At 35.8% G+C, this 27,181-nt stretch overlaps 1 protein-coding gene across 1 annotated transcript; it reads right to left on the bottom strand.

Moving 5' to 3' along the window:
- Positions 1-8,592: 8,592 nt before the first annotated feature.
- On the bottom strand, positions 8,593-10,812 carry LOC131045376 (1-aminocyclopropane-1-carboxylate synthase). The gene is made up of 4 exons (XM_057978957.2): positions 10,574-10,812; positions 10,330-10,461; positions 9,874-10,034; positions 8,593-9,685 (listed from the first exon to the last, which is right to left on the bottom strand). The coding sequence occupies exons 1-4, from the start codon at positions 10,727-10,729 to the stop codon at positions 8,632-8,634; spliced, it is 1,503 nt and encodes a 500-aa protein (XP_057834940.2). The 5' UTR covers positions 10,730-10,812; the 3' UTR covers positions 8,593-8,631.
- Positions 10,813-27,181: the final 16,369 nt, after the last annotated feature.

Genomic DNA, 27,181 nt, shown 5'->3' with positions numbered 1-27,181 from the left:
GTAGCTTGGCAAACCATAAATAGAGACAAGTAGAAATAATCTAAAAGAATCTAATCATTAGTAGTCTCAAGATCAAGTCAATAGTTCCTTATGAGATTCTTCTAGCTGGAGCGATAATGTTCCCACTAGAGGCCTCGACTATAGTTCACTTGATAAGCTATTTAAGAAGGTAAAAAATATGGATGGGCAATGCTGACCCAAAATGGTTGTTGAGGAGGAATTAAAATAGAGGAAATTTACTTGGATGAAGTAGAACAACAAATGGATCAACAAGTGGGACATCAATTTGCAATATTTTCTAAATAATAATGAGGATATAAAAAAAATTATTTGAGAAAATCTTAGAACTACAATGTGGACAAAGCAGGTTGGCCCAAAAAAAGAACTTTATATCAAGCATAATGAAAAAGACTACCTAAGGGTGTCAATTAAGGTAAAATCTAGACTTCTTCTTGCTCATATCAAAACCGGGTTCAACTATCTTAGATGTGAGATGGATAGATGGACGGTCCCTAAGGAGGAATGAGAGGAAAGAACTTTTCTTTTTTGCAATAAAGGAGTGGTAGAAATTGAATGGTACTTCATTTTTGAGTGTGCAACATGTGAGGAAATTCATACATAGTATGAGGACAATTTGAAGGTTTGTAGTCTAAAGGGGCTATTTAAGGAGGCAAGACTTCACAAAACTGCAAGCTTCTTATTCAAGATCCACAACAAAAGAGATGACAATGAAAACAACCTAAAAATTGTTAACAATGTTTCCCTTCGCCCCATAGACTAATGGTCTTGTGGATGTAATTAAAACTCATTCATACATTCATTCAACTTTGGTTCGTGCCCAATACCTTAAGTTATAAATTAAGCCTCATTTTTTTGTGTGCAGACTAGCCCCCCCACCTAACATTACCATCCATCCCGGTCACGTAAAATATTTTGATTTACATCTTAGTCTCAAGGTTCAACTAATATGAAAGTGGCCTCCACCAGGTTGTCCATGTTAGATCCAATAGTCATTTAATAAAAGGGCATTAGCATAGAATTTATTTTCTTGGCCCCACTTTGAGCTATGGTATGATGCCAAGTGTCATGTTTCCATGCAAGCACACTTTGTTAACACTAGGGCTTGGTTTAAATCACACATTCATGTTTTTGTGCCATGTAGTGAGGATATCGGTGCAATCCCATGCCTTATATGAATCTTGAAGGAATATTTTGTCAAACTTGGTCATCTTTGATTGGTCATGCACTAGCATAGGAGCATGTCACTCTTACCTCTCTAGGACCACTCAACTGCCATGTGTCCTGAGCCCAATAAAGGATGTTAAAAATATTATCACACAAGAACATGCCATTTGATCATGCCTCATGATGATGCAAGATTGTACCATGTGTGGGGATAGCACACAAGTGTTGAGAGAGAGATGTGGGCCCTTTTCTTAGTTGTGATTTAATACTTACAATGGGGCAAGCATTACGGATTATGCAATTTGATCTCATGAATTGTGTGAGAAAATGGAGGAAGTCTTGATTGGTGAGAAAGATTGGGATTTAAAATCAGACCATAAACATATTTATTTAATTTTTTATTGTGTAAGAAAGCAATAATATGGATGAACTCTCAATGTTTTGCACAATCGCCTTCAAAGTATAGAATTCTTTTGACTCAATTTTATTTTAATACATTCAAGATAGTGCTTTAGAGGCTTTTTAAGAAGGAGAACATTTTGTTTCATGGCCTCCATAGTCACGAGTTAACAAATTTAATTCATAGGGACCTTTCAAAGTGCAGAAAATAAAAAATATAACACAAATTGCTTTTTAGTCAATGCTTAGTTTGACGAAGAATGTTAAATTGCAAGGATAAATTTGAAATGATAAGAAAAGTCAGAATTGGGAATTAAAGCATACAAGGAGTTTAAGAAAGAAAAAACTCGATTACATGATCACAAGGAGGGAGAACCTCGTCTTCCTTGGTAAAAATAATCCCAAGTTATTTTGGAAGGAATTTCAACCAAGAAAGAAGCAAACTAAAAATAGTATTACAACTACTAAATGGTTTGATTATGCGAGACAACGTTATGAGAAAGATTCTGAGGTTGATCCTCCTTCATTGGTCAATACTGTTGCAAATATTAAATCACCATGCAAGAGATATAGATGGGTATTAAGAAATTGGGTGTTAGAAAAGCAAAAAACTTGTTTGAGCTTCAAGATATGAGTTTTTAAAGTAGGGTATGAAAACTTTTGCACCGCACATTATGAAAATATTGAACGATATCATTCAGTGTGGGTTTACTAGAGATTGGACAAACAAATTTGCAATATCTCTTTTCAATCTAGTGGTGATGTTAAAATGCATATAATTATAGGACTATAATGATAAATCCTATATAATTTACAAATTTATTTGGTAGCATGATAGAAAATAAAATTAGAAAATGGGTAGAAGAAAAAGATAAACATGCAAAGGGGCAAGTTGGTTTCTAACCTAAACATTCCAGAGTGGATCATGGTATTACTTTGAGGCATATCATTGAAAAGGTTTGGGAGAAAAGGGAAGAAGAATTTTGTTGCTTTGTTCATTTCAAAAAGGCTTTTGAAATGGTCCCTAGGGATAAGCTTTGACACGAAATATAAGAGCTTGGGATTCATCTGCATCTCATAGTGACTATCCATAGGCTCTATGAGGAGGTTAAAGTCAAAATCAAAACCTCAACTGGCATTTCAGAGAGATTTAAGAGTGATATTATGGTCAAGCAAGCATTCCCTCTATTCCCTACCCTTTTTGGCTTATATATTGATGAGTTGTCCATAGTGGTTAGGTTTGCAAGATGGTGATGGTATCCGCTTAGGTGATTTTGTGATTACGATTCTTCTTAATGAAAATGACCTCATTTTGATTACTAAATCAACTCTTAGTCTACACGATCACTTATATGTCCTTGATAAATTTTGCAATGTGGTGGGGATGCAAGTCAATATCAACAAGACAAAAGTAATGATTTTCTCTAATAGAAGAAAATAAAACCAACACAAGTTCTACTTTGAAGGTAATATCCTTGAAGAAATTACTAATTACAAATACCTTAGGATTGACTTCTACAAAAAAATGAGTTGGGAATGTTGTAGAAAGAAGAGAACTTTGGGAGGTTGGAAAGCATTCTATGCTCTTCAAAATAGATGTAAAGAGGCAAAGTTGTGGGATTGGAAAACTATCCAAACACCTTTTTGGCTTTAAGTACTTCCATTTGTTCTTTATGGTTATGAATTGTCGGCCAGTAGTACTTCATATTCTCAATGAAATAAAATTGAGAAAATTCAAAAATGTTTGATCACAGGCAAGTTCAAAATTAAAAGAACAGTTCCTTATGATATCATGCTAGCTGAAATTGGGGCTAATCCAATTGAAGTAACTTCTATAGTGTGTCTCTTATGTTAAAAATAATTGAGAAAATAAAAGAATTTAGATGGCCTAATATTATTTTTCAGAGATGTATTGTGCAAAAGAAAGATGACTTGGATGCAACAAAATAAATATGGATGATTAAATGGAATATATAATTGAATATGAGCCCCACAACAAGTAAGGAGATAACTTAGGCTTTTGTTATGGATAATTTCCGCAAGTGTATTTGGGGTAAAGGGCTAGGAAGAAAGAAGAAAATTGTACATTGGGGCTAATATTTTGTGGAGAGCCAAATTTCCTATTACCCAATTGAGAACTAACTCTCATTAAATTTGTTGTGAAACTAGATAGGTGTTGGAAAAGGCCAAAATAAGTGTAGGAAGAAAGAGAGTGTATTTTTTGCCTTTAGAAATGTGAAAAAAAAGTATTTGATTTTAGAGTGATGTATCTTGATAGCTGGCTCTTGGTATAATTTATTCAATGAGTAATTTGTTGAGTCTTTCTCTCTTCTTCTTCTTCTTCCTTCACCATGATATTATCCTCAAGGAGTTTCCATGTAAATATTGAGTTCTCTCTTGTGTGGACAGTGTAAATTTGATGTTGTAGTTATTATCAATGCTTATATTATTGTTGATCTCATGATGATAAATAATATATTGAATTAAATAAAAATATTGTAAATATTGATTTATCCCCCCTCCCCCTCCCCCCTCAATACAATTATTTTCTCTTCAAACATTGCATCATAATTTTAAACCCAAATATGGACATACATATCAAATTTAGTTCATTTAAAGTCCATAAGTTATTGTTTAAGTTGAAATCTAAAATTTTAGGCTTTTATTATTATTAATTATTTTCCTAGGTAAACTTATGGTAGAAGAATTTATTTTCATCACAACTATATTATGGAAGCCCAACCCCCAAAATTTATGACTATTATTTTGGAAGAGAATAATTTTGATCTATACTAAAAGATAATTCTCTTTGGCCTCCTCCAATCCATAGACATTATACAACCCTTCAATAGTTAATATTGTAGGCTGCAAAGATAGTTGGTCTAATCAATGCACACAACTAGTGGAGCCATTTAAAATTTAAAGATCACCCAAATCAAAGTTCAAAAGAAAAATTTGGCAAATAAAAGTAGGGCAACTATTTACCACTTTTTGGTAAGGATGGGATATAAAATTACTAATGTCTAAACTAGTAGAGCATTAATTCAACCACACAAGTGGGACTTGCAATTTTAACTCGTTTGTTTTAAATTGTGTGTATTCTTGTTTAATCAATATTAGAATATATTATTTAAAGTTTTCTTAAAAAAAAAAAAAAACTAATTCACTCAACAACAGTAATTGAAGAAGTTGTAATCAAAATATTGCATAAATAGAACATGGATTAGTTGAATATATAACCTGGCTAGAATAGAAATAATTTGAATAGATCACATGGATGTGATTGGAATGCAAGGGCTACTGAGGGAGCTCATGTTCATTTTTTGAGCTCTATCAACAAAGATGGAGAGATTATTGTTAATGTTGTGGTAGGGATAGGGAGATGGACATATTGCTCATCCTTTCTTTAAAACACTTAATTTTGGAGAGATACTCTTGCATTGTGGCCACTCTAAGGCCATTGATAGACTATAAAGAATGTGAACATGCTCACAAACTATAAAAAACTGATCTAATCGCAAATCAGGTGAATCTTTCTTTGTCACAAAAAGTTATATACTTCTCGGTGTCTGCTCATCTATTGTTAATGAAAATGAAAGACTTTGGGTATTCTCTCACCTGATTTTCTATTAAATCAAAGGAAAGTTATAAGATATTTGAAAAAAGAAATGGCATTATTTTATAGCCCTGCTAAATTTAGACACAAGCATTTTGCCTATACAACTAATGATTTAGCTTACTCATACAAATTCAAACTTCAAAGTTTTATAACTCAAATTTTAAATTATGTTTTATTACTCTTTAAATTCACTTGTAATTGCGAGATGACCTATGATATGTTTTTTATTAAGGTAAAATAGGTTTTGAAGGGACTCAAAACCCTTTAACAATAAAGTAGAGAGTAGTCCAAACTTAACAAGGCACTAAGCCAAAAAGAGACCACAAAAGACCATGCTTCCCCATAAGATATACAATAAGCCTCAAAACAGAGAGGGGGAAAACAAAAATATAGACCAAAACAACATAAACCAGTACACAACAGAGAAAACCAAACAACAAAAATGCCAGTAGCAACAGACCCAGTGAAGAGGCAGCAAAGCACCAACACTAGTCCAATAGATTCATTGACTGTGATCTTCTTTAACTTCTGGAAATCGGGAGGAGGTCCCACTACCTTTCTCTTCAAGGTGCCTCTCATTCTTTTGTTGGGGCCCAAGGAGATGTCCTAGTCATTTTTGGTGTCCACATCCATAATATCTTTCAACTCGAACTATTCTTCAAGACTTCTAATCATGTTCTTAAAGCTATCAACCATGGCACCAATCACACATGACTAGTTTTGACAACAGATTTGATAGAATCCTTTATTTCACCAATTTGTTCTTCCTGGCTCACCATCCTAGCTTCATAGTCTTTTTTGAATTTTTCAAAGGCCTCCATAGTAGTCTTTAGTAAATTGATAATAGAAGCCTTACCTTTCTCAAACCAGGGATTATTCTCATCGGAAACATACACATTATCCATATTCTTATCTTTTTCTTTAATTACCTCCAAATTACTGCTATCGGTTCTCTATTTTAGTTATATATCTTTGATCTCATGGAAGATCTACTTGAAGATTTTAAAAGTGTCCACCGGCCCATCTCTGGCTAAGGCAAGGACATTAGATACAAACTCTTTCTCAACACTGAGGAAAGGAGAAGTAGGTCAAGGGTATTTGGAAAAGGCGGTCGACTCTCAGTGTTATGGTCAAGAAGAGAGTCAATGGAAATCGAAGGAGAGGGATCCTTTCCCTGGCCCAGGGGAGTATCAGCCAAAACACCAGTAGTCTTAGATCCCATGTGAAGTTTCCAGACAGGGGGAGGGGAGCTGGAACCACAAGGTTTTTTGGATTTGGGTCTTTTCACAACAAGAGCTTTACCCTTGGTCTTAGGGGGGGAAGCTCTAGGGGAGAAATCATCATCATCAGAATCAATATGGTCATCAACCCTCAAAGATTGAGTATCATTTGAATCAAGATCAACTTCAGGGGGGAGGAAGACAGAGGCTTATGCTAAAAGTGATTGAGGAGCGCAAAATGGTAACCGAAAGCTCTTGTGAACCACCCATCAAGGGTAATGTACTCCATGAGAAATTTCAGGACATCACCCTAGATAGTCTTTATCTTCGCTCTATTGTAGCTTGTAGTCCCATCTCTTACCCAATCTTTCTTCTCCTTCTCCTCTTTCAGGAAGAGCTTGATCGCCTTTTCTGAGAATTTTTTGATCTTTATAAAAGTTCGCCCCATCAGTGGAAAGACCAGTAACTTCTGTAATAAGATCTTCATTAACAATAATTTACCTTCCAAAAAGGGTAACCGACCCGTTATTATAAATTTTGACAAACTGTTTCGTCACCTTGGCTTTGACACCATGCAATTTTTCAATATAGATGGTAAAACCACCCTTCTCCAAAATGCACCAGTTGGTTTTGTTGTTTTTCAACTCAATGCAGTCCATCGGATCCACACATTTCAAATCCCCGCCCATTTTGTGATAGTCAATGTGCTCAGAGAGAGAAAATTTTGTAATTAACAGAAACTCTGGAATTCGTCGAACCTAAAACAACCCCAAACTGGAAGAGAGCACAAAGGAACTCTGAGCACGCCCAGAATGTGTGCGAAGAGAAGCCTCTAGAATGAAAATTAATGCGAGGTGCCCGTGACATGTTCATAACATGACAAGCTCAAAAAACACTCATGTCAAAATCAATCATGGCAAATTAAATTCTCTACTGGTTAGGCTAATGACCTATGATATGTTTATGTGGATTTGTGTAATATGATATCTCATTTAAGGACATATTCATTATCCATTTGAGTACAAATCTTATGCCTATATTTTAGAAGAGACATAAAATCATATAGTAGCATAGTAATAGTTCCTAACAAAATTCTAAACTTGCATCATCATCCTAGGCATATCACATGGTTTTCTATTGTCTTTGATACATTTTCATTATTGTGAAATCAATCTATCTAGAGTCTTCAAGAAGAATAAATTCTTGCCTAGAAAGTTCTTAAATAGTGTTAACCATCTCACTTCAAAAGTGAGTACAATAGTCAAGAAGCCTCCACAATAGTCATATTTTTTTTGCTAATTCACTTCTACAAGTCAGCTTGACTTTTGTATATTAGACTAACTTTTGTGAATCCATAGTTTAGTTTCACAAGTGCAATTTGAATAAGAGCAAGATAAATTTAGTTAACATATTCTAAGGCATTCATTTAATAAGTTTCTATATCTTTACACATTGATGAAGTGATTCTTGATATCTATTGTAGTATAATCTTCCATCCAAATCTCAAGCTATATATCACATTTGATTTGTTTAAATCTAATAAAAAATTTATATTCATAATTAAGATTGATTTCTTAAATCTTAAGCTTTTATTATTCTAATTATTTGACCTAGGTAAACTTTTAATGGAAGCATTTATTTTGATCATAGCTATATTATATATGTTAAACCTAAAAAAACCACTAACATATATTTCAGATGATAATAATTTTATTCTATAACAAAAGAGATTTGTCTTGGAGGGTTATTCTTAAACCATACTCACTTCAATAGTCAAAGGTAAATTTTGGTCAATAAAAGAGGATAAGTATTTATCACTTTTAGATTACTCTTACCCATTTGACTATTGCAAAGTAGTTGCTATTTGCATAAGTGTTTGAGATACTTGAGAATTATGTCAATCATGTGAATTATGTGACCTTCAATTTATGTTACATTGTGGGTATGATTGTAAAATCAAAATTCAAATATTTTATAAATTTTATTGGAGGGAATGGTTTTTGCATTAGGAACAAGGTAATTTCTTCTCCCTAACAAACCATTCAAGAATAAAGAACTAAACAAATTTATTGGAGGGAATATATTTTGCATTGGGAACAAGGCAATTGCTTCTCCCTAACAAACCATTCAAGAATAAAAAAATGATTTCCCCATAAACAAAATGAAGAAGAGAGTTGAATGGTGGTCAATATAGAAAGTATTTGGATATCACATGGATGTGATTGGGGTGTGAGGGCTATTGAAACAATACATGGGTGTGACTGGGGTGCAAGGGCTATTGAGATAGCACTTGGATGCAATTTGGATGCAAGGGCTATTGAGACAACTCATGTTTGCTATTGGAGCTCTATCAATAGAGAGGGAGAGATTCTTAGGACGAGTTGTATGAAATGTTAGTGCAGATGAGCGAGAGATTGTGGACACCTTGCTCCTCCTTTCTATCAAGCGCTTGATTCTAGTGAGTGATTCTTGCATTGTGGTTGGGGTCATGTTAGCAAAGCAAAACCTGAACCATCCTTCCTCTTTACAATGGCATGACAACCCAGGTGATACATTCAATCCAATTTCTTCGATGATTATCTTCCAAAGTGCAAGCTCTGAATCTTTATGGAGAAGATGGCGGAGGTCCACCCAACAAAAAAGCCCTACATTGCTATTGGCCAAACACTTAATTCCCACCTCACATAATCCTTGCACAAACACACTATGCGCCTCTTGTAGCCTCTTCTTATTCTCCTTAATATATTCTCTCACAAATAATCTGTCACTTAGCATCTTACCCAACAAGTACTGTGTTTGTGAGGAAACCATGCAAAAACTTGACATTCTACGTGCCGCCATAACAACCTTGTTATTATATGAATAGATGGCTCCCACTCTGAAGCCAGGCAATCCCATGTCCTTTGATAGACTGTAAACAATGTGAACATGATCACGCTCTATTTGACTCTGTACCACCTCTGCAATGCTCACAAACCTTGGACCCAAAAACACTGATCCTGCATAGATCTCATCACAGATCAAATGAATCTTCTTCTCTGTTGCAAAATGTAATATGCTTCTCAATGTTTTCTCATCCATTGTGGTTCCTAGTGGGTTGGATGGATTTGTTATTAGAATTCCCTTCACTTTTACCTTACGACACTTGGCCTCTGTGTATGCTTCTTCAAGTGCACTCACTGACACCTGAAAATTGTTGGAACTACTACACACCACCGGTATCAACTCTACTCCAGTCCGCCACTTTAGATCTCTATCAAACCTGTTTGTCAACACATGCAAACATTAGATTTATCTATTAATTGAAAGACTTACTTCAATATTTTCTTCAACACATATAATCTAAACAATGTTATGTGGTTGATAAATGGGGTGAATGTTGAAAAAATTTATGTGGAAATTTGAAAAAGCAATAGATTCTTAGTATTAAAAGATTTAAGCTTTACTTACCCAGGATAATATGGGGATGGAATGAGGAAAGCCTCTCCTGGATTTGCCACACAAAATGTTAGCACCTCATGGGCTGCAGTTGCTCCTGCAGTGAGAACTATTCTATCTTTATCAAATTTCGCTTTTCCTCCTCCCACTTCCTCCATAAATGATGTGATACCCTGCATTGATAGTCCATCATAAATGGTTAATAAATTTCATTGGAGTAACACATGAGTTAAGCTAAATTGAATAGCTTTTTAGTTGAATTTATCAAGCTATATTTTATGACTTTGACTAAATGTTACATTATTTAATAAGAATTCAATTTAATAGTTTTTAAGTCAAATTCATTTAATTGAATGAAAAGTCAATTTTGAGTCAGAAATACTATAAATATGATGAAATTTCAAAAAAAAAATGTTTGAATAGAATGTATAAATCGAAGTAATAAATCTTTCAGCTGAAAATTTGTACCTCTCTGAACTTGGGGAGGCCATGATAGTCTTGATAATTGGCAGTCTCCTTAAAGCCGGCAATGCCCTCCTGCGTGCAAATGGAAGACTCTGGGTGTTCTCTCACCCACTTTTCTATTAAATCGAAGGAAAGCTGCAAGACATTTGGGAAAAGCAATGGCATATTAATTTACAGCTCTGCTAAACAGAGAAACAAGTATATGAATTTAGCCTACAGGAATGCATAAGAATGAATGAATAGGCACCTGATTTTCTGCTAAGCCCATTTGAATAACTCCAGATGGGTTTTTGTGGGGATGGTAAGGATTTCTGTCATAGGCTTTCCACCCATCAAAGTAAGGAGAGTCTTCACCATGGCCATTGGAGGTTGCTCTCCGAGAAAGGGGCGTTGGGAGTTGCATGCTGTTTATGTACTTATGTTACGCCTTAATCCTCTGTAATGTTACGCAATCGACTTAATCCTCTGCCTCTTCCTCTGCCTGTGTTATCGATGGAATTGTTGTGAAAGCAAGAGATGGGTATCCTATTTTTATAGGCAAAATGTGAAGAGTTGAAATGGATGGTCCAACGTCAAAAAGAGCGTGCAAGTGCAAGTGCAAGAGCAAGAGCAAGAGCATCAGCATCAGCATGATACTGTAGCGGCGGCGCCAGGAGCACGTGAAAGAAAAAAAAACATAGACAGACACGAAGTCAATAATATTAGCCATCCACGCAGTTAGACAAGAAGACAATACAAAGTCTACTTCCTCGTTTGACCCTCACAGACAATAATTTATGCGCTGACTTACATATTGAAAATAAAATATAAACATTTGATATATGCATTGAATATATATGAGAGGTGGGGGAAGAAGATACTATAATTTAATATAACAATTTTAGTGGAATTTTTCTTTATTAAAATTGATATTTTATAGTGTTTTTAGAGTAAAAGGTTTTTCTAATGTAAAAATAGTTGTGTTCTATTTATTTTATAATTACATCGAATGTGTTCTCTTATTTTAGTTATGGACGATCTATTATTAGACATTAACGATTCATGTTCACAAAGGAATATGCAAGACGATTGAAATGTTTGTACTGATCAAATTGTTTCACCAGATTTTTTTTCTGAGAACTTTATTTAAATATTTCTTGCACTCAAACTATCATTGAGAGTAAAACCCACTTTAGTGATACAGAGCCACATGGAAACTAGGTAGGATTCCCAATCCCAACACACTCACTCAACTTGCTGCAATTGATCAATTAACAAGAGGCTTACTTCCACACATCAACCTCACAACAAACTCACAACAACAATGGTAGATATCACTCAATGTTAGATAGCCCTTACTCACACTAGGCTATACGCACTCAAAAAGCTCAAACACCAATGAGAAAGCACAAACCCTAACCCTCATACCGTGTCATTTCACATCCCTCTTGACATGTTTCAGGCATTGGAAGTGGTCTACAAACTTCCTAATATCCTTGTTCTTCACAAAGGCTCCACAATCCTCGTAGCCCTATTTTTTAAGTCTTTGGGGAATAACTCACAAACTTCCCAAACCACTTGACAATTTTTTATATATTTGAGTACCCTTTTGGGCCTTCTATAACATATGTCAGATTCAGGTGGGATTCCTTTGGAGGAGATGTACGGAATACTACATGTCCTAATTGGTCAAGAGCCCCATTTTTAGGCATGTTTTACAAAGAAACCCCTCTAGAATGGACTCACAAAAACTTCACAACCATTTGGACACTCATAAAATGTGTCAAAACCAAGGATTCTACAAGAATTTTGGACCTGCACTCAATTGGTTTCCCGCAAACCAATCTACCCCTCTTCAATTGCTTGCCATTACACAATGTCAAGCATTTGAGTTTGAGGAATTTTCACTCTTGGGAATGTTTGGAACCAACCATGTCTTATGAAACCCTCGGTAGGGGTTTCCTCAGAACCTAGAACTGAAGAAAATTAATCCCCTGGCTCCAAACTTTGTTTCAACCCCTGCAACCACTTGGATATGTTAGGTATAACACTACTTCACCCCTCCAGACACATTAGATGCATTCACCAATCAGATACAATAATGAAACAAAATGAATACACTAACTGAGACACAAATTCCTACAACAAAGATGGCTTCTCATTCATCAAATCTTCATCAATCATACAAGTTCAGCCTCAGAGGATTTTATATGCAACATCCAACATCTCCCAACTTCCACAAATGAAATTTGAACCAGAGGACCGTTGGAGACCAACTAACCACAAAAGTTGTTAAGTTGACAACAAAAGTTGTCATGACAATTTGACAAAAATGTACAACTTTGCACTCTTGGCCTTCCAACCAACCAAAACAACAAAAAAACCATTACATAGGATTCAAATAGGCCCACACAACACAAATTACATCTTTCAGGACTCATCTTGGTCCTTTTGAACAAGTGTGACCAAGGTTGACCCCCTAGATCCTATTACATGATTGGATAAACAAGATGTCTATAAAGCCTTACAAACATGATATTATTCCACTTGGATTTTAAGATTCTTATTACATTCAAAACAAGAAAGATTAAAGTGCTCATGGATTGGACCCATTATGTCCACTTGGTGCCCCTGAACCATACTCCCTAGGTGAATTGTTCTCACATTCACTTGAGAAGAGATCTTCAAGTCTGCAACCAAACTTCATAATATCATGCTCATCCAACCATGTTGCATCTACCTCTGGCAAACCATGCCACTTGACCAAATACTGCTTGTAAACCTGATTCCTAGTCTTTTTCACCACTTTGGTATCTAGGATCTTTTTAGTCTTCAAAGGTGGCTTTGATGGAAGATCCTTGAGCCACTCAGCACCTTCTACTGCTGCTTCACCTATCGCAGTGCCTACAACAACAACATTCTTGCAAAGAGTTAGATCTGAAACATTGAAAATGGTTGAGAGGCCTATATCCTATGGTAATTTCACTTCATAGGCATTGGAGCCAAAAGCCTTAAGGATCGTGCATGGCCCTATCAACCTCATCATCAACCTAGTGTGTCTACCCTTTGGTATCCACTCCTTTTTCAAATGCACCCATACCATATCACCAACTTGAAAGTGTACTTCCCTTCTCTTTTTATCTGCATGTTCCTTGTACTTGTCTATAGTCTTTTGTAATATTGTCTTGACCTGCTCATGTACATCTTTGATTGCCTCAAAAAAGTTCTCACCTTGTTCACTACAAATGACCTCCTTGGGTAACTCTCTCAACTCCAAAACATCCCTTGGATTCATGCCATAGAAAATTTGGAAAGGACTTTTCCCTGTGCTTCTATTCACTAAGTCATTGTAGGCAAACTCTGCCTGTGGAAGGACCGAATCCCAAGATTGACCATGAGGTTTTGTGAGAGACCTCAATAGGTTTCCTAATGACCTATTAACCACTTCAGTCTACTCATCTGTTTGGGGATGGTAGGCAGAAGTGAAAGACAAATTTGTTCCCAACTTCTTCCAAAGAGTCCTTCAAAAGTGACCTACAAATTTGACATCTCTATCAGACACAATGCTTAAGGTAAGTCCATGAATCCTTACCACTTCTTTGAAGAAGATCCCTACAATGTGAGAAGCATCATTGGTACTCTTACAAGGCAAGAAATGAGCCATTTTACTAAATCTGTCCACAACAACAAAAACACTGTTATATCCCTGCTTGGTTCTAGGAATCCCCATTAGAAAGTCCATGCTTATGCTCTCCCATGGTCTATTGGGTATAGGTAGGGGTTGGTAAAGTCCTACATTTGTGGCCACTCCTTTATCCTTTCAAAATACAATACAACATTCCACAAACCTTCTGACATCATACTACATTTTGGGCCAGAAGTAGTGCCTCCTCACCTCTTCCAAGGTTTTATCTAACCCAAAGTGACCACTCATACTCCCACTATGCTTTTCCTTGATGATATTATCCCTCATTGAACACTTAGGGATACACAACTGACCACCCTTGAACAACAATCCATCTTGAATCAAAAACTCAAAATACTCAACATGATATGTATTTACAAAGGCAGAACATACCTTATAAATCTCTTTGAAGTCATCATCATCTGCATACATTACCTTTAGGGAATCAATCCCCACACTTTGCAATTGCACCTCCTGCACTATCAACACTCTTCTACTGAGAGCATCTGCAGCCTTGTTGGCAACCCCTTTCTTGTGCTTTAGGGTGAATGTATAAGCTTGGATGGATTCCACCCACTTCATATGTTTGTGGCTAAGCTTCTCCTGACTGTTGAGACAACTCAAGGCCTAGTTATCCATGTAGACAACAAATTCTTTTGGCAACAAATAATGTCGCCACTTCTTGAGTGCTTGGACAAGAGCATACATCTCAAGATCATAGGAGGAATACTTCATCTTGGCCTCATTCAATTTTCCACTAAAGAAGGCTATTGGTCTGCCTTCTTGATTGAGAACTACACCTATAGACATATGGCTTGCATCACATTCAATTTGGAAAACTTTATCAAAATTAGGCAAGGTTAGGACAAGTTGTTGTGACACAGGTTCCTCTTCAATATTTCAAAAGCTTCATCAATAGCCTTGGTCCATTCAAACTTACACTTCTGTCCACCTTTGATAGGTTCCAACATAGGGGCACAAATTTGGCTAAAATTTCTTATGAAATTCATATAGAAAGTGGATAAACCATGAAAAATTCTCACCTCGCCCATTTTTCTTAGAGTAGGCCAACTCAATATGGATTCAACTTTGGAGGGATCCATCTTGATGCTTCCTTGGGAGATGACGAAACCCAAATATACTAGCTCCCGCTTCATGAATTTACATTTCTCCAAATTGATAACAACTTCTCCATGTGCAAGGTCTCCAAAACCATTCTGACATGCTTCAAGTGTTCCTCCTTGGTCTTACTAAAGATGAGTATATCATCTAAGTATACTACCATAAATACCCCAATTTAAGGCTTGAGTACTTCATGCATTAGCCTCATAAAGGTACTAGGGGCATTGGTTAGTCCAAAGGGCATAACCATCCACTCATATAACCCCTCATTGGTTTTAAAAGCAGTTTTCCACTCATCCCGCTCTCTTATTCTTATTTGATGGTAACCACTTTTTAGGTCTATCTTGGTGAAGTAGCAAGCTCTCCCCAAATAATCCATCAAGTCTTGTATCCTAGGCATAGGGAATGTATACCTAATAGTGATCTTATTTATGGCCCTAGAGTTTGTAAACAACCTCCATGTCCCATCCTTCCTAGGTGCTAAGACAATGGGTACTGCACATGGGCTTAAACTTTCCCTAATCAATCCCTTGCTCATCAAATCTTGGATTTGGTTGGCAATCTTTGCATTTTGTGAGGGAGTCATCTTATATGTTGCCTTATTAGGCAGGGTATCCCCAAGGATGAAGTCTATGTGGTGACTAATGTCTTTGATAGGTGGGAGGGAGTTAGGTATATCCTCCTTCAATGCTCCATCAAACTGCTGCAATAGTTCTTGTATCTCCTTTGGGATCTTTTTCCCCTCCCTGTCTACTGCATCTTTAGGCTTTAAGACCAATGTAAAGCCTACTTTATCATTCGTCAATGTCTATAACATTTCCTTCTCTCCCACTATCATCACCTTTGGTTCATCTTCTTTACCATTTGTATTGTTCAGATTAGGGTGTAGGGTGAATTTATTACCATCTTTTGTGACGATATAGGTGTTCCTTCATCCATCATGTTGGACCTTCACATCATACTGCCAAGGATGCCCAAGAAGAAGATGACAAGCATCCATGGTCACAATGTCACAAAAAATTGTGTCCTTGTATCCCCCAATGAAGAAATCAACCCAAGCCTGCTCATCAACTAGGGTCTATTGTCCCTTAGTTAGCCACGAAACTTTTTATGGATAAGGATGAGGTATCCTTTTCAAATGTAACTTGTCTACCATCACTCAGGACACTGGGTTATTTGTTGAACTCACCTGACATACCTTTCCTCTAGATTTACATGTGGTCCTAAAGATGGTCTTCCTTTGTGGGGATTCTTGAGGAATTAGTGCCTTTAGCAATGTCCTCCTCATCATTAGGCTTTCTCCTACTTCTCCATGTGTATCTGCAAGTGACTTCACACTCTAACAGTCTTCTTCTAGGGTCAAATGTGTTCTCTTCTCTCCACCTTGAAAGTTTGAGGTGCTCTTCTTCAGACATATATAGAATGGATGGCATGTCTAACCGCAAGCGTAACACTTCCCTGTGAAAGGACCTCTTCCAAATCCTCTCCCTCTTTCATTAGATCTCCTTCCTCTGAATCCTCTGAAATTGGAGCCTCCTTGCTCACTTGAACTAGATTCACCCTAACCCTTTTGTGGTTGACCTCTACGACCAAAGTTTCCTTTCCCTTTGAAGTTATTTCCTACTCCTCTTCCTCTACCACTCTGATCAGACTTCCTTTTGAGCTTCTCCTCTGCTCTTAGTGCTTGTTAATAGCACTTGCTCATTCTATCAAGGGCTCGAATACTAATTTCATCTTGGATACTATACTTTAACCCATTCAACTACCTTTCTACCCTCTCTGGCTCCTCTTCATGGTACTTGGTTCTGAGACTCAACTTGTGAAATTCCTCAATATAGGCACTTACATCAAGATCCTTCTGCCTTAGACTTTGCATCTTCCTATATATAAAAATCTGACGTCATTTTCTAGTCAAAATTTTACAACATTGACCACTTATCACTTTCATCCTCAAGTCAATTTTCGAATCATTTTGTGCTCAATTCATTTCTAATCTCAAAATTAATTCTTACATCAATCTTTGTGCTCAAATAATTATCATTGCTAAAAATTGACTAAAATCGTTGCACCCTCGTTATCTTTTGATTTCACTCTCGAGGCGGAATACTCATTACACCTTTCCAGTGATCATCATCATCAAAAGTCAAGAAATTTTTCAAATGCCCATCTAAAGTCGAACAAAAATATTTTCAAACAAAGAAAATCAACCAAACCTTATTACTAGGGGCATCTTAAATAAATCATGTCATATCAAGTTGAGATTCTTCGATGTCAAATAAATCAATCTCTAGGGGCATATCAATCTTTGTCCTTATCTGAACCAATCTTCAAATCGATGTTCAGTTTCATCACATCAAATCAAGATGGACATTTTCTCTTGCTAATCGATTCTTGTTCAATCAAGTTCAGAATCGATTCGCTTTGCTCATTCGATTCTTGTTCAATCAAGTTCGAAATTAGTTTTATCGCTTTGCTCAATCGATTCTTGTTCAATCAAGTTCAGAATCAGTTTTTTGTCTCTTTGCTCAATATAGTTCAATCAAGTTCTAGATCGATGCTTTTTTCTTGATCAATCAAGTTCAAGAACGGTATCTCGCTTTTTCTCCATTCTTGTTCAATCAAGTTCAGGATCGGTATCGCTTTAATCAATATGTTCAGTTTCATCGCTTCAAATAGAGCTGAACATCTCGCTCTTCATTGGTTTGTGATCCATCAAGTTCAGAACTGATATCTATTTTACATCAACTATTCTTTGAAACAACGCATTGCTCGCATATTAATTCAAAGAGGGGCAAATGTAATACCCTAAAAATGGTCACCTAAATTATGGGCCCCTAATCTTGACAAACATCACCAAGGTCCTAACCAAAGGCAATTAAATCAACCTTGAGCACCTAATTAATTAATTCTTCAATCATTAATGTTACAGGGCAAATAAATCACTCTATATTAATTAAATATTTATTTAATTAATTAAATCATTTCAAGTAAATCATTTTGATCAATTATCCTATTTATTTAATTAAATATCCTAGCATATTTAATTAATTAATAAATTTTCCATTTAATAACAAAAAAAGGAATTAATTTACAAAAATAGATTAATCAAAAAAAGAGGAATTAATCTGCAAAAGAAAGCGTTAAATTGAAAACAAAAGAAAATAATTAAATTGAAAGAAGAAATCAAACTTAATATATTTATTTTTCTAAAATTAAGATAACTTGAGAAATCAAAAAAGAAATTAAATTGAATTAATCATTTTCTCTAAAATTAAAACTCAAAGCTTTTCTTGAGGAAAGAGGTTCAGTTGCATTGAAAAGGCTTCTTCTAAATAAAAATCTTGAGCAAATTAAAGAAATGTGCATGGAATCACCTAATTTTATCTCAAGTGTATGGAATCAACTAAATTTATCTCCATTGCAAACTCGAACTTATAATCTGAATGCATTCAATCAAGCTATAATTGGAATCTATCTCAAGGTTAACTGAATTTGATCTCTCAATTATTTCAATTAACCTGGATTGCGCTTTTTCTCGAGGAATCTCAACTGCTCATTGTTAATCGATCTTAACCGTTGGTCTCTCTTTTGAGTCTCTATAAATTCAGCCTTCATCTCTCATTCAAAACACCCTGGAGATTTATTGTTATTGTGTAGTTTTTTCTCTGGAGTCATTGAAGATATTGTGCTTTGAGATTATTGCATCCTAGTTTAGCTTTTTGCATATTTAGTTTAATTATTATTGCTTGAATTCATCTAGCTTAATCTTGCATATCTAGATTAATATTGCATACATTTAACTTATTTTTGTGCTCATATAGATTAAATCCTTCATCTTGGTGTAGTCTAGTCATTGGTATTGGTTATACAAATCTTAGAGCAAGTCTATACTCGCATCTTTTAGAAGGCAATAGGTCGATTTGTTATGGTTTTTATATTCATGATTATATCTGTCTAACCATGCATGCAATGACTTAATTGAAATGTTGTGTCTTACAACATGCTGATACTTACCCACTTTTCACACACACATTTTTGGTGCCCACCGTGGGGTAGAAGACTACATCTTTCAACCTCGCAGATTAACTTACTTCTGTTTTTCAGATTTTTTCTGTACAGTTACTGCAAAAACTTGTACGAGTTTTCATAGAGGCCCGAATGATAAACTATAGGTATCGTACGGTCTATCACAAATTATCGTACAGCTAGGTGAGAATAATCGTACGGTATTCTCATTTTTGGTATTAAAGCATACTGCAATTTTAAGGTTTTTTTTTTCTTATTGAATTTTTATGGTACTAATGTTGACCTTGGCTTGTTGTTTGTCTGCCTGAGAGATTTTGACTACCTAACTAGTTTTTGCAGAATGCTTGTCGAAGAACATGCCTGTCGCACAAAAATAGTATGACTACTAGTTTGTTGTTTTTGCAAGTTGCCTGAAGAGATTCAAGTGAACATCATCTATTCTTTAAATTTATTTTTAGGCACTTAAATTGCTATCTGGTTAATGAACAAATATATCTTTTGTGTTTTAAGAAAAATCTAAGAGGTAGGAGAGTATGCTCTTGTCTGCACAGACAATCAGAAATCTAGACCCTCGAAGCTTTTTCTAAGTTTTGAGATTTGTGTACCTTTAGTAGGTCTGCCACAGTTGGAAAAAGTAATCACCCTATGAGAACGACCCAAGTGAGTACAATTGGACCTGAGCATTCCAAATTACTATAATAAATAGGCCTCTAGTGATTAAAGTCTTAGAGGACGGGATTATTTGAGTTTTCTCTTTGAGATCTCTCATATCAAGCATTTTGTAGGGCCTCACAGTCTCAATCACATTTACATGACTACAAGATGTTTTGATACCTTATCGGGCTATAGGCCTCAATCATGCTTGCGTGACTTCAAGGGGTAATTTCGAATGGAATTTCATTTGAAATTCCTGACTAAAAACTATAAGATAGAGGCTACCTGATTCACCTCTGAAAGGGGGATAATCTTTGTGCAAGAGAGATAGTACCTCTCACAAGATACTTTCCATTTCATGCCCCCATTAATGTTTGGAGTCGACTAATATGGCATTGAGAATCTATTGCGTGAGACTCAACGGTCATATTCTAATTGGCTATTGGGTGTGTACTTGAGTCTGCAAGCAAAGGTTTTCTTCTCTAAGCCAACTTTCGTAGGGTAAGCGTACTATGCTTGAGGTCATTATACATCTTGCATGTTTTCAGTGTTTTCATCCTTCAAACTCAAACTGAAATATTGAAATTAGAGAAAACAATCAAACAATGTCAAAAACTAAGTCATCAAAACTCTATCCGTGTCAAAAAAACTAGTCTCTGTCAGTTATCATAACTCTATCTATGTCAGAATCTCGTCTCTGTCCAGTCCACTATCATACAATTCTATTGAATTATCGTCTAGCTATATACCTATTGTCGTTCGGGTCTACATAATTGTCATTCTGTTTCTAGAGAATTGTCATCTGCTCTTAGGTAGACTATCATACGAATAATCATAATCCTCATCAGATTGTCATATAGAGAGCACTAAACTGTCGTTCAATTTTAGGCAGCAACTCGTACGAGAAACTGTCTGTGTCATCTGGGAACTGTTAATTTGTCATCTGGCTCTAAAAACTCTGTTGTATGAATTCCTGATTTTTCAGTCCAAAAATGTGTCTATCTACACACTTTTCCAAAATAGTCATACTTGCCTAATTAGTCTACAACGAGCATAAATTTGGTCATCATAATTCTGAGCATAAACAATCTTGATAGTGTACCCCTGTCGGTGTGTTGCACGATTTTGTCGATCATCTTTCAGCTAGTTCAATCAACTACTTATCAAACTAAATCAAACTAAGCTACCTAGATCACGTCTTATACATGATAGATCGTTCTTGAAAATAGACCGAGTCTTAGTCACTTCTCTAAAATCACTATGTCAAATGAACAACTAGCTTCAATTTGATCTTGACTTCTGCATCACATCTAGTTCTCGGTCACATCAATTATAAATGCCTGTTCAAACCAAAATTTCTCATAAGAAAGTTGTCAAAGGTAAAGGACAATCTGTTTCATTACAGACTAATCCATTCTTTGTAGAAGACCCCATCTCTAACAAACCTTCGTCGTCAAATATACCAATTTTTGATCAATCCTTATCTCCCACCATGCATGGAGAAAGGCAAGAAAGAGAAGCTGTTAAACATGATACTTATGATAATATCAACACCCATGCTAATGACAGTGATTCCTCATCTAGAGAGTCTAAATACTCTGAACCTACAAAAGTTGTTATAAATAATTGTCAAAAGGATAAAGACTTCCAAAAAATGATGAAGATTATCATGGCTAGAGAAAAAGAAGATTATTTTTTAGAGCTAGCAAAACAAGGCGCTAAACTTCCTACTCATTATAATGTTGAAACCCTTATCACTAAAGAGAAAGAGACACCCTTAGCATTGGTAAACAAACAATTGCAAGCGTTACAAACTGAAATCACAGAAATGAAAAACAAGGATAAATCATCAAAGCAATATTCTTTGGACACAATATGCCCATTCCCATTTGACAAAAACCTTTACATGCCTCCATTTCCTTCAAGAGTGGAGATTCCTAACTTTGACAAATATGATGGTAATGCAGATCCTCAAGACCATGTCAGAGAATTTTGTGCTTTATGTATGGAGTCTGTGCATGAACAAACATATCTCATGCACCTTTTCCCGAGGAGTTTAGAAGGACAAGCTATTGAATGGTTTTCAAGCCTACCTATGGGAAGTAAATCTTTTGAGGAATTAGTCGAATGGTGTCTCCAACAGTACTCCAATAAAATTCGTCATCCAGTCACTATGATCGAGCTTTGCAATACCAAATAGAAAATAGGAGAACCTTTTCTCATTTTTCTTCAACGTTGGAGAAAGATGTTCTCTAGATATTCACGACCTATTCCAGATTCTGAGAAGATGGACATTTTTGTCAACAACCTGATCCTTGAATTGAAATACAATATCCAAATGAAAGTTTACCCTTCATTCAACAAAATGGTAGACAGTGCCCTCAGAATGGAAGATGTGCTTATAAAGAAAGGAGATATATCACTTTGGAAAGAAACACAACAAGGTTCTAGTTCCAAAGAGAAGATTAAATATTGGAAAAGTGGTAAAGATAAAAACAAAAACATTGTTAATGATGGAGTGGTGGACACTGTTAAACAAAAATAAAAAACAACAATATTTAATCTGGCTAGTGGCACACAAGCCCTCAAAGCAGCTGAAACTGTGGCGGAAAATCCTCCTAAGAAATCAAAAGAGTGGTTTAAAGAGAAGCCTTGGCTTTCAAAACCTAAATGTGATTTCACTCCTTTGGAAGAATCATATGAATCAACTCTTAAAACTTTATTGGCAAATGATCTGATAACATTTTCTGACAACTCTAGACCATATGATCCAAAAGTTAAACCCAAATGGTGGACAGAAAATGAGTATTGTGAATATCATCGAAACAAGGGTCATACAACAAACAACTGCATGAAACTCAAACACAAGATTCAAGACCTCATTGATGCTATCAAATTTGTTATTGGAAATCACATGACTAATGCTGATTACAAAGCTTTTAAAGATCCCTTTCTTGCTTATGAACAAGGTTTTTCCCCCTAAAATCCAAGGGAGGTGACAAAGTCAATTACACCTACACCAACAATGACAATGTGATCAACATGATTGAATCTTCACAATCTGAGTATCGCAATGTGATCATAGTCAAAGATAAACAAAATAAAACGCAAACTACAAATGTTGTAACTCATGCTCAAAAGAAGGTTACTCTAAAAGGAGCTAGTTTCTCAACTCCTGATCAAACAACATCAAAACTGTCGACTTCTTCAAACAAACAACCATATATAATCACGACTAAATCTAAGCAGATGGCTTCATCATCCTCTCCTGGTTACAACATTGTCGAACAATTAAAATGAACCACCACTCAAATCTCCATTTTGAATTGCTTAAGATCTCTTCTTCTCATAGAGAGATCTTGGATAAAGCTTTTCTCACTACTAATGTCCCCAATGATTTAGATGTAGATCAGTTTCAATCTATGGTGGGTCACTTGACTTCGCCTCATTACCTCACCTTCTTTGAAGAAGATGACAATTCACTGAATCACCCACATAACCAACCATTACACATCAAAGCTATGATCCATAAACATCGAGTCAAACGTGTTTTGATAGATGGATGCATTGGGTTGAATATTTGTACCTACAAATTGCTGACATGGTTGGGATTTTATGAACATGTCATTGATCCAGCAAAGAAAATAACAATCAAAGCTTATGATGAAGAAGAAAGAACCTCTAAAGGTCTGGTACTATTACTGATCAGGGTAGACCTGTGGAAAGAGATGTTATTTTTCAAGTGCTTGACCTTCCTCTTTCCTACAACATTTTGCTAGGCAGGCCATGGATTCACGAAATGCAAGTAGTACCATCTACCTATCATTCATGCTTGAAATTTCCTTATAATGGAGTTGAAGTCTGTATTCCCGCCGATACAAGTTACACCTGTATTGCATTAAAATAGTGTACCGATACCTTTGTTCCTCATAACAGAGTAGCCTCTGTAGTTGAAAGTTCAAAAACTTTGATGAAAGATTTAGAAAAGAAATTGAAAATCACAGATACTGGCATGGATGGATACAAGATAGAACCTGTACTTTCACTAATGTCTGTTCCTCCATCGCCAAGATAGTCTGGAAAACGATCAGAGGCTATGAAGCCACAAAATTCAACTCCAAATGTCATTTATGATGGTATTTTTGTACAGTCCTCTACTTCTCTTGCAAATGAAACAAAAGAGTAGGTTGTTCTCAAATGGCTTTTCAAAGAAGATAGTGAAAACAAAGAAGTGCAACGCTGTGATATTTCCCCTGAACAATATGGTCCAGGCTATAAGATGATTCAACGCATGGGATATTCGGGTATAGGTCCTCTGGGAAAGCATCAAGAAGGTATTGTTGAACCTATTCAGCTACAAACTAAGTCTACAAATAATAAAGTTGGACTTGGATATCATTTAGAGGAGTCATCAATTCAGAAACATACTTCTCATCATCAGTCTAAGTGGAGGAAAAGGATACTAACTTCAACATCACAGGAAATAAATACTCAGCAAACTCAGAAAGAGTATGAAAAAGAACAAGAAGAATTGGCAATCAAGAAAGAAGAAGCCACATGTAATCAAGTTCCAATTGTATCAGCAGTGACACTACAAGGAGTAGAAGTCCCAGAAGATATGAGAGAAGAAATGGAAGGAATTAAAGAGTTGTTTGCACATTGAACATTCTGGTCACATACACAGGTAGAATGCAAGTAGATGATTCAAAAACTGACTCGAATGAGTATGAATGGGGTCCAAAGCCTCTGTCAGATGCATCTACTGAAGGAACTCCTGAAGAACCTAGTGATATCATAGATGAAGCACAAGAGATAGTGCACTTAAAACTACAAAAGGAAATAGAGGAAATCAGACTAAAAAGACAAGAAGACTATGAACAACAACTAAAAGAAGAAATAACACAAGGAAATTCTTCACCTACTATATGTCTCTCTAATGAGATAGAGAAAATCAAGTATGGGACTACAAATGAAGAATTTGAGGCTACATAAGCAGGGCCGGTCATTAGTCCAGAGGAAGCTGAATGGAAAAGATGACAGAGACTAACAGAGTCGTCAAGGTTATGCCAACAAGTATGTCAAATACAAGTGATCATTGAACCAAATCTTGAAGGAACTTGTAGCATCAAAGATGTAGATATTGATATTATACATGCTTTCACTAAGCCACTTGAAGAAGAGTTAGAGGCTTCATCTTCTGACTCTGATCACTCTAACATAAGCTATATTTATGACATTACCTATTCAACACCAAGCTATGACTACTTCGTCATGAATGTCAAAACTCTGTCTGCTAAACTTGTTACTGTCGAACCATGATATGTAGTCCAGTCTGAAGTAGAGGACAATGCTAGTGGTAGGTCTGCTGGGTTAGATTCCCTAAATACTAACGTAAACTTCGATAATCATGTTCTAACTCTTCCTAGTCTCAAAATGCTTACTCAAGGTAGTCTTCTAGAACTCGACTTGTCAGTCCGAGGTTGTGATGATAATACCATGAATTCCCTTGAACCTATCAAATATTTATCCCTCGTACATCTTGAGCTTATTAACTGCACTCTCCAAGATCAACCTTTGAGTATACCTACCTTTGCCAATGACTATACATTAGCATGTTATCTTAATACAGTTGAACAAATGGACTCTTCCACTAGTGAAAAAAGTGAGAACATGACAACAACAAATGTCAAGTATCTTAGTCGCAAAAATCAAAAAAAGAAAAATAAGAGTTCTGATGGCGAAAACCACACTGTGGCGGTGTTAGAATAAAAAATATTAAAAATAAAGGACGTACCTAACAATGAAAACCTTTCTAAGGCGCCTGAAGGTGAGATACTTGACATTTTGCCTGATCACTTTCAAGAGCGATCATCAGTGCTAATTGAACCTACACAACCAGTAAACACTAGAACAGAAGAATCTCAACACACCATACATGTAGCTCAATCCTTGTTAGCCGAAGAACTTAAAGAATTTGTTGATTTCTTCACAGAAAATAAGATCAATTTTGCATGGACATATGTTGGTATGTCAGGTCTAGATCTTGACCTCATAATGCATCATCTCTCTATCAATCTCGGAGTTAAATTTGTTAAGAAAAAACTCTAAAAAATGCATCCTCATGTTGCATTACTTGTTAAGGCTGAGCTAGAAAAATTACTAAAAGCTGGATTCATCAAAGAAATTGATTATGCCGAATGGATATATAATATTGTACCTATTTCCAAACCTGACAAATCAATACATGTTTGCATAGATTTCAAATATTTAAATAAAGCTTGTCCGAAAGATGATTTTCCACTACCCAACATAGACATGATCATGGACATGACTACTGGATATGAAATGTACTTTTTAATGGATGGTTTTTCTGGATACAATCATATCAAAATTGCACCTGAGGATCAAGAGAAAACAACATTCACCTGTGCATGGGGAGCCTCCTGCTAGAATGTAATGCCCATCAGCTTAAAGAATGCATGCGCTACTTATCAAAGAGTTGTAACAACAATTTTTCATGATATGATGCACAAAAACATGGAGGATTATGTTGATGATACTCTAGTTAAATCTATGAAAATATCAACACATCTATCAGAACTAGGTCCAATATTAGACAGGATGGAAAAATTCAAACTCAGATTAGATCCTAAGAAATGTGCATTTGGGTTACATCTGGTAAGCTCCTAGGATATATTATTTCAGTGAAAGGAGTTGAAGTGGATCCATAAAAAGTTAAGGCTATCATGGAAATGCCACTTCCAAAGAATGTCAGTCAAATGAGAAGTTTACAAGGGCAGCTCCAATCAATAAGACACTTTATTTCTCAGCTAGCAGACAAGGCTCAACCATTCACAAAGGCATTATGGAAAGGAGTTACATACAATTGGGATACATATTATAAAAAACATCTAAAGAAAATCAAGGAATATCTTTCTAATCCACCTTTATTGATGCCACCAATTCAAGGCAAGCACTTGATTCTCTACATACCAGCTACTGATACATCACTAGGGGCACTTTTGGCACAACGAGATGAGAATAAAAAGGAAAGAGCTATATATTATATCAATAGGACCTTGATGTCCTATGAGATGAACTATACTATCATAGAAAAATCTTGTTTGGCATTAGTCTTTGCATCACAAAAATTACGACACTACATGCTAGCACATTCTATGAAGCTAGTGGCTAAGATTGATCCGCTCAAATACCTTCTCAGCAAAGCAACACTTACAGGGAGATTGGCTAAATGGGTCATGGTTCTTACAGAATTTGATATTGAATATATAGATCGCAAAGCTATCAAAGGATAGGTCATTGCAGATCAACTTGCTGATGCTCCACTTGAAGACAATCAACCTTTGCACATAGAATTTCTGGATGAAT

This window comes from Cryptomeria japonica, chromosome 8 (assembly GCF_030272615.1).
Source record: "Cryptomeria japonica chromosome 8, Sugi_1.0, whole genome shotgun sequence".
Lineage (NCBI taxonomy): Eukaryota > Viridiplantae > Streptophyta > Pinopsida > Cupressales > Cupressaceae > Cryptomeria > Cryptomeria japonica.
This window is presented reverse-complemented; position numbering and strand designations above follow the sequence as displayed.

What these genes read in the sequence shown, in the direction of transcription:
- LOC131045376 (XM_057978957.2), bottom strand. Translation starts at nt 10,729, where the DNA reads ATGCAACTCCCAACGCCCCTTTCTCGGAGAGCAACCTCCAATGGCCAT. An exon ending in GCCTCCCCAAGTTCAGAGAG is followed by an intron (nt 10,035 to 10,329) that starts GTACAAATTTTC and finishes CTATCAATGCAG; the next exon opens with GGTATCACATCATTTATGGA. An exon ending in CCATCCCCATATTATCCTGG is followed by an intron (nt 9,686 to 9,873) that starts GTAAGTAAAGCT and finishes GTTGACAAACAG; the next exon opens with GTTTGATAGAGATCTAAAGT.